The sequence below is a fragment of the Osmia bicornis genome, chromosome 1 (assembly GCF_907164935.1).
Source record: "Osmia bicornis bicornis chromosome 1, iOsmBic2.1, whole genome shotgun sequence".
Classification (NCBI taxonomy): Eukaryota; Metazoa; Arthropoda; class Insecta; order Hymenoptera; family Megachilidae; genus Osmia; species Osmia bicornis.
The window spans coordinates 12,539,274-12,547,252 of NC_060216.1; the positions used below are offsets into that span (position 1 = coordinate 12,539,274).

Sequence of the window (7,979 nt, forward strand, 5' to 3'; positions counted from 1 at the left end):
GTGATCTGAATCATATATAAATATACTGTAAATCGAATAATTTAGCAACAAACATGGATGTATATATATGTACAGACTGAATAATTTAATATATTTTGTTAATAACGAACTTTAATTTTCAAAAATGCTATTAAAAAATAATTCAAATATTCAAAATGACTTCTGTAGTTCGGTTTCTATCATTTTCTACCTAACCTCCAACCGGTTTCAAACAAAAACGATATGATACCATAATTTATTGTTTAATAAACTTCCCAATTTTTATAAAGCGATTTCATGCGAACTTAATTATGACAAATTTTGTATTAAACAGCATTTACAGAAATTCTAAACGTATATATTATGTATATATACGTAATATTTATATGCATACACTGGTATACACAGAATGTACTATTTTTGTCTTAAAACAACAAACACGAAGTGTTTTTTCTTAAAATGACCTTTGGTCTCAGTTCAGTCAAATCGTAGACATTACTGATAAATGTCTTCTTTTTGTTTGGGAGAAAGCATAATTTCAGATACGAGCGAAATAGATTGTTAGTCATAAATAACCGCTCGATCTGTAGTCTCGTTTGCCATGAATTATTTAATCGGTGAAACCGAGGAACTTATTAGCAATGATATGTTATTATGTACTGCACCACATCCTTCGTCTACCCGTGATGAAACCCCCCGATCAGGTATATTATATTGTTTTGGAATCACTTATATTAGAATTCAATGAACAAAGTGTGTTGTATCATTCGTTTGTCTGATAATATTATCGCATTTGTTACATTATGGTACGACAATTTGTGGTACAGCGATTTGTGGCAATGCCGTAATTTTATCAAACAGAATATAATTGGAATTTTACAGAAATTGTATGTTTGCAGGAACAAATGTGTTAAGCACAATATTTTTAATTACCAATGCTACCCTTGGAGCAGGCCTTTTGAATTTTCCACAAGCCTTTGACAAAGCTGGAGGATTGGCTACATCCATTATTGCTCAATTTCTTTTTCTAATTTTCATCACAGCTGCGCTTGTAATTTTAGCAAATTGTAGTGATGTTACAAATACCTGTTCTATGCAAGATATGTTTTCTAAATTTTTTGGACAGAAATCATTCTTATTATGTGCTATATGTATTATAATATACAGTTTTGGAGCTTGTTTAACATTTTTAATAGTTATTGGTGATCAGTTTGATAGAGTTTTAGCAACATATTATGGACTGAATTATTGTCATACTTGGTAATTGAAGTTGAATTACATATAAAACTTTTTTTTTAAACCTTCTATTATTAACATATTTGATATTTCAGGTATTTATCTAGATCATTTATCACAGCTGTAACGTGTAGTGCATTTATATTACCCTTATGCTTTTTTAAAAGACTGGATATTTTAAGTTATGCTAGCTCTGTTGGTTGTATAACTATTCTGTATGTGATATGGTTAATTATTTACAAAAATTTTACAAAAACTGAATCTCCTGTTAATCCCATGAAAATATGGCCAGATAATAACTTGGAAACACTTCAAATAATTCCAGTAATTTGCTTTGCTTATCAAGTAAGTATAAAAATTTTAACAGCAATAGTAATACATTAATTAACATTAAACTTCATTTATAGAGTCACATGACAGCGATACCGATGTATGCTTGTATGAAGGATCGAAAACTTGGAAAATTTACGTTCTGTGCCGTAATGAGTATGATTATTTGTTTTATCGCTTATACAGTGGTTGGAATATGTGGATATGCAACATTTGGTGCTGGAAAAGTTCCTAGCGATATACTTCAAGGATACACAGACAAAAGTGTAATCCTCACTTTAGCCATTATATTTATAGCCGTTAAAAATTTTACAACGTATCCAATTATACTATATTGCGGCCGTGATGCTCTTTTAAATCTGCTTGGAATGGATATTAACGTAAATATTAAGTTTAGAGTTTTTATAACATTGATCTGGTATACATTATCTTTGATAATCGCGATAGTAGTACCCGATATTTCACCAGTTATTAATGTATTAGGGACATTATCAGCCCTTTTTATCTTCGTTTTTCCAGGCATTTGTCTGTTTCAAAGCATTCTTTTAAAAGATTCAGAATTACACTTGAATAAAGATCGCTTGCTAATATTTTTTGCCATTTTTATTACTGGACTCGGTGCATTTGTATCGGGTGTTATTTTAATCGAATGTATACAAGATTTATCTCCAACACCGCATAAACCATCATTAGTAACTGGTTTTAGACAGCTAAGAGAAAGTTTGTGTAAATGATTTGTTCCTCAGAATTTAATAGAAAAAATATTATGTAAGAGAATTTCCTGTAAACTACCGATCTCAAGACGAAACGTATAGTCTGCAATAATGTACTTTTCAAAAGTTTGCTCAATGTATAATTTTAATTTTAGTATTAAGTCAGAAAAGACTGATGTATGTACAAAATCATTGCCATATCTGATGGGTTGTGCCAGGAAATTTTTAGAAACTGAAATTTTATTTTTATACTGTATTTATATATCTTGAAACAAAAAATATATTAAATAAATAGAATTATACATAATATTTTGTACAGTATGTTTACTTTTCTTTGGAATTAGAAGGTGATAATCTTTACAAGAATTTATTCATCGAATTAATTTCATAACAACTTTATAACATTTGCATCAAGACAATTCTTCAGATTGTTTTGCTAATGCACTTTCATTACTAAAATCGTGTAACACGTTGCCAGAAAGATCTACAACTTTATCGATTCTTGCTTTACAAAAGAAACATTCTCTAGTATTTAAGAGATGTCGATCGATACAAATACGACATGTTTGATGATGACAAGGCTCAAATGTTGCTGCGACAGGGTATGCATAACATATCGTACAGGTACTATCGTCATCGCTTAATATTTTAGAATCTGGCAAAATGGCACGGCATTTGTCTAAATATTCAATCATATCTTTTACCTTTTTTATTTCTTCCTTCGTTACATCATCTGGATCTGCGAGAAACATTGTATAATTATTATTAAGCTTAATACTATTCAAGCATACTTACAGTTTGCGAAAGAAAATGGTTTTATATTTTTTTCCGTTTTAACCTTGGAATCTCCTAACATGAAGTAAAGAGAGCTCATTTGAAAACTAGGTTCCATCAGTAAGGTTTGAGTGACCTTTGGTACCTCCGTTAACCCTTTCGCTAATAAAATTTATTTTCTTTAAATCAAGTTATATTATACATATCCTCTATTGATCCAACAGTTAAAGGGGATTCTTACATTTAAAATTGGCCATATCCTCGTTAAGTAGAGCTAATAAGATACCAGCAACCGCTGCTAGTATTGGAAAATGATCTACCGATTCTAAATCCGGGATTTCCAATAATACAATATGTTGGAAACAGCTAGTTTGCGAACTCATTCTGTTTAACACTTGACACAACAACTGTAAAGGTAATATAATATTAATAAAATAATATTAAACAGCATAGCTATCTCTGTCATCGAGCAAACCCGAGGAACGTACCTGGCATAACCTGGACAATAAATTTTCATTGGAAAACTGCGACGGATTGTTAAAAATACTAGGAGCCACTGTAGCAATCATCTCTAATACTCTTAAAAGTGAAATAGCTAAATCAAAACAAGTAGCACAAATTTTCAATTGTCTAGATTCAATGAAGACTCTTTCTGGTCTCGACGAGACATTGTGAATTTCTTGTACCATTCCAATGAATTCAGAAAAGGCCCAGTTCAATTGATTTAACAAAGAATTTAAAAGTTTCGTTGTAGCTTGTGGATTCTTTAGTAATACATCCCTCACGTGATTCTGGTACACAGCGGATGGACACGGTTCTAAAAGACAAAGATACAGATTATCCAATTTTTTTTTCAAATAATTATTAAAAACAATGATTACGTACTTATAGGCTGAGAGATTGATTCTTGTTGAAGCAGTTTCGGTCCAACCTTCTTCGACAGATGTGGACTCTTTTCGTAGCGGAAAACAAAGCCGTTACCTTGCCAAAATCTAACTAGAATCCAATTTGATTCAGCCCATGCTCTATTGTCATACGATTTTAATAAATTCGTCACAACTTTTATTCTACTCTCTTCCGGTACATTTTCCAAAATTTCCAAGGTAAGGGGATTGAACACGAATCCAGCCAACGTCAGAAGCAACGAGCTTTTTGAGTTTGCATTCACTATACGTGGATCCATGAAATGTTCGCAAAGAAATTCAGCTATGTCGAGAAACATTTCTCTATAATTTGGAACTTGTTCGATGGATGCTGTTGGGTGCATGTGATTCCTTAGACCAACGCACAGATCGGCCAATGCGTCCAAGTAGAAATCAGGTACAAAGCTAAACATGTTTTCTTCCAGGCTGGCATTTTTCAAAGTTAGCGCGACTACTTTTAGAAGCCACGCTATCTGTGATTGTTTTTCTTTTGAGTAAACAGCAGCCCGGATCCATGCCATGTGTCTTGCTTGTTCTGTTAATTTAGTATTGAATACGTTTATTGTTCTTAACAGTTCTTGCTGAATCGATTGAAACATAGGATCTTTCTTCTTCTTTGCTTTTTCCAACTTTGCCTTTGTATCTTGCATAGCAGTGATGTACTCGGACATGCTGTTTCTAAGAATAGCCACCTTTGCCAACTGCTTCTTTGCTACTATGTGATAAAATAAAATTATGCTGTCGAGTAGTTCAAGCAAGGAAGTTGTTGGATTTAGAGGGCCTAAGCGAAGCGGACTTCTGTCTTCCCTTGTATATGGAAAGTATCCTACTCTCTCAAAGATCATTGAATTTCCTTGACCCGATGCGTCCGTGCCAGTTACTCGAGAGAACGTTGGGTTAACTATAGGTAAATCCATCAGTCTTGTTCTGTTATGTACATTGGACGAATCTTGAGCCTGATCCATTGCGGTAATTACTTCGTGTTCAGGTCCTAATAATTGTTGCAATTCATTCCTGAACGTTTTATTTAAATGGGACAAGACTCCTCCCAGTCTCTCAGTTCTAGAGTGATCAATCGACGCGTCGTAGAACGCCCTGCCCATTCCAATTTATAAGGAAATGCTATTACGTAAATTAAATACGGCTCAATAATGCTTACAAATATACACAAAGCAACATTTATTGTTGTATCCTTTGTTTGAAGTTAATAAAAAGTACACGCACTAAAGGAACTGTAAATGAATTAAATGGAAGTTTACCTGCAAGGTATATAAACCGGAGATGTTCCCACTTCAGCGTCCCATAAAACTCTGAATGCAACCAGAAGTCGGTGAAAACAACATAACGTGATCGGTAGAGTCTAAAGTATCAATTATTATTTGTAAAAGTACTGCCGAAAATTATAATACTAAATTTGATCATTTTTATACTTACCCGACTCGTGTCAAGGTTTTCTTGAACAAAACGTTTTAATTTCCTTAAGAATATTGCTCTGGACGTCGGCTTTTTTTCATTGCCATCAGAATTATTAAGCAGAATCACTAGTAATTCTACTTGCAATGTTTCTACTTCTGCAAAACATAAATTATTAGTACACGAATTTGTATTAATTTTGAAAGTACGTATGTTGGTCGTACCAGATATAGCAGTCTTAATTTTCTCACAGGCATTCAAATAACTTGCTTTATTAACCTCGATCGTTGAGTCCGTAGGACTCATTTCCCACCATACGTCTTTAACCACATCGGCAAGACCTCCTTCATCAAGTGGTTTAACATGCATAAAGTTTGCAAATCTTACTCGATCAAACAGTAAATGTTGCAATAAATATTGACGTGTCGACGAATGTTGACAAATTTTTGTCAACAGATGCAAACTCTTACATTGATCAGGATATTCAAGTAACAAAGAAACGTGTCTGAATGCGGATAACAAATACATAACTGTACTTTCTAAACACACTTTCATTTCGTGTTCTTCAAGAAATGTCCAGAACAAATCTAAACAAGTTAATAACAGAGGAGGATCTGTTTTCGATTCAGAAAGTTGTTGTATAAATGGAACTAAAATATATTCTGCGATATATGGTACAGTAACAAGAGGTCCTATGTGTTTTACAACGGTTCTCGTAAGACACATTAAATAGGCCTGAACGCTCATATTCCCGTCGCGTAATGTATTTTCATCGTTCACATTCTGTCTTGCGTTTATCACTTCTGTTATTCTCAGAAACCAGTTAAATAACAGTGTAGCCTGATCTATTTGTTGCTTTGGTGCCGCTTGCAAAGGTTCGTATCCTTCGATAGGATAGCGCATCGGTGTAGAACCGAAATTGGCTGTTAAATTTTCTGTCAGTGCAAGGCTCACTGTGGGAAAATATGCAAAACCAGCACCTGTTGTTATATTTTCAAATGCTCGACCCAAGTTTCTACCATTTCTACAGAAATCAATTGTTCCATTATCCATATCTATAGCACATGCAATAATGTCTCCTGGAAGCCATGGCTCTCCATATTTATGCGTAGCTACATTCCATTTTCTAACACGATTTCCATCATACGCATAGGAATTAACAGTGTCTCCTGAAAATACATTTATTAAAATTGATAAATAATTACATAATTGTTATTTAATTTACTCTTACCAACTCCCAATTGCTGATTAAATTCACATTTAGCTGTACTCCAACCAATTTGCATGAGACCTTTAGATCCAAGCTGCAATTCATACATCCACTTTCCCTTATACACTGCCACGTTTGCTTTCATTGTACTGAAGTTACTTTGAGAGTTAATGCTAAGTCTATTAGGTGAAATTATAAAAAGCCCTTGGTGTGTTGATATATCAAACTTGACCACATTTGGTCCCAATCGACCAACCCTATTATCTTGGACATTTTCAATTGGAGCATTTTCCCCAAGGGTAGTTTCAATATACTGATTTACAGAATTTAAATTAATTGATATCCTAAAATATAAATGTACATTTCAATAAATATTGATTTAATGGTGAAAGGTATGAGTTATTAAAAGTACCTTGAATGTTTTGAGCTCTCCTTCTTAGGTTTTGTGACAGGACTCTCTAAGGGCACATCGGATCCAAAAATGTTTCTCACAATTTCATTGATCTCCATATCCAGAAGCCTTTATCAATTTCTAGCATTGAAAACATTTATAATGAACAAATTTTAGAACTAAAAATGATAGTTTCCTTTGCTGGTCAGTATTCTATTTTCAATGTATATGATGTATTAACATTGTGTTATTTTTCTAACACTTTTAATTTATCAATCTGCAAACAGTACAATGAATTGAGATAATCGCCGATAGCTACATGCATATATACGTCTTGTTTAAGAAATCAAAAGGAATGTTAAATAATAATTAAATTTAATGAAATAATGAAATCACAATTATGATGGTCAATACGGTAACTAACAAAAGTATTTTTATCGTTAATAAACATGCACAATCGAGAAATACATCGATATTCCTACCGTTTCTTTAACAATATATAGATATATCAGCTGACATCAGCTGATCACAGGCATGCTTATGTATTTGCAGTAGTTAGGAGTAAGTATAAATATACCTTTTCCTACTCTTCCTCTATACGTTTTCGGGATACAGTTATACACGGAAAATTACTAAGTTATTTCAAAACGTTTTTCTATATTGCACGAAGCAATTAACGTGAAAACTAATACACTTAAACTTCTTTTAAAAAAGAAGTCTTCGATTTTATTTTCATTTAAGTTTTTATTTTTCGTTAACTGACAAAAAGAGAATTTTTCTTTTTTTTAAATTGTTATAAATGAAATAAAATACTTACCTTGAACAAATGTATAGCATCAAACAAAGTATCAATTCAATTATCATCATCATTTTCCCTGAGGTCACCTCCGAAGATGTGTCGGAGTCCTGGGAAGGGGAAAGCTTGGGACATCGCCATTTTCTCTGGGAAAGCATACCTTGCTCGGTACTGTATGTACAAATATTTTAGGAGTGTTCAAAATTATTCTATG

General features: G+C 32.9%; 2 protein-coding genes across 5 annotated transcripts; one reads left to right on the top strand and one right to left on the bottom strand.

The window, feature by feature from the left end:
- Nucleotides 1-98: 98 nt before the first annotated feature.
- LOC114876370 (putative sodium-coupled neutral amino acid transporter 7) lies at nucleotides 99-2,565 on the top strand. The gene is made up of 4 exons (XM_029187765.2): nucleotides 99-683; nucleotides 879-1,239; nucleotides 1,311-1,560; nucleotides 1,623-2,565. The coding sequence occupies exons 1-4, from the start codon at nucleotides 581-583 to the stop codon at nucleotides 2,277-2,279; spliced, it is 1,371 nt and encodes a 456-aa protein (XP_029043598.1). The 5' UTR covers nucleotides 99-580; the 3' UTR covers nucleotides 2,280-2,565.
- Nucleotides 2,566-2,609: 44 nt separating this feature from the next.
- On the bottom strand, nucleotides 2,610-7,892 carry LOC114876363 (E3 ubiquitin-protein ligase RNF123-like). 4 transcript variants are annotated; one of them, XM_029187742.2, is made up of 11 exons: nucleotides 7,787-7,892; nucleotides 6,991-7,110; nucleotides 6,600-6,922; nucleotides 5,593-6,537; nucleotides 5,390-5,526; nucleotides 5,215-5,315; nucleotides 3,918-5,050; nucleotides 3,521-3,849; nucleotides 3,274-3,439; nucleotides 3,054-3,194; nucleotides 2,610-2,997 (listed from the first exon to the last, which is right to left on the bottom strand). In XM_029187742.2, the coding sequence occupies exons 2-11, from the start codon at nucleotides 7,086-7,088 to the stop codon at nucleotides 2,669-2,671; spliced, it is 3,702 nt and encodes a 1,233-aa protein (XP_029043575.1). In that variant the 5' UTR covers nucleotides 7,089-7,110; nucleotides 7,787-7,892; the 3' UTR covers nucleotides 2,610-2,668. The 4 variants fall into 4 exon arrangements, with proteins under 4 accessions (XP_029043575.1, XP_029043573.1, XP_029043574.1 ...); XM_029187740.2 differs by having other exon boundaries at nucleotides 6,991-7,246; XM_029187741.2 differs by lacking the exon at nucleotides 7,787-7,892 and adding an exon at nucleotides 7,452-7,540 and having other exon boundaries at nucleotides 6,991-7,246.
- Between the last annotated feature and the right edge of the window lie 87 nt (nucleotides 7,893-7,979).

Bases quoted from the DNA above. Each gene is read 5' to 3' on its own strand.
- LOC114876370 (XM_029187765.2), top strand. From the start codon at position 581: ATGAATTATTTAATCGGTGAAACCGAGGAACTTATTAGCAATGATATG. The intron at 684-878 runs GTATATTATATT...GTATGTTTGCAG, and splicing joins TGATGAAACCCCCCGATCAG to GAACAAATGTGTTAAGCACA. The intron at 1,240-1,310 runs GTAATTGAAGTT...TTGATATTTCAG, and splicing joins CTGAATTATTGTCATACTTG to GTATTTATCTAGATCATTTA.
- LOC114876363 (XM_029187742.2), bottom strand. From the start codon at position 7,088: ATGGAGATCAATGAAATTGTGAGAAACATTTTTGGATCCGATGTGCCC. The intron at 5,316-5,389 runs GTAAGTATAAAA...TTGATACTTTAG, and splicing joins AAAACCTTGACACGAGTCGG to ACTCTACCGATCACGTTATG. The intron at 3,195-3,273 runs GTAAGAATCCCC...AAATTTTATTAG, and splicing joins GGATATGGCCAATTTTAAAT to CGAAAGGGTTAACGGAGGTA.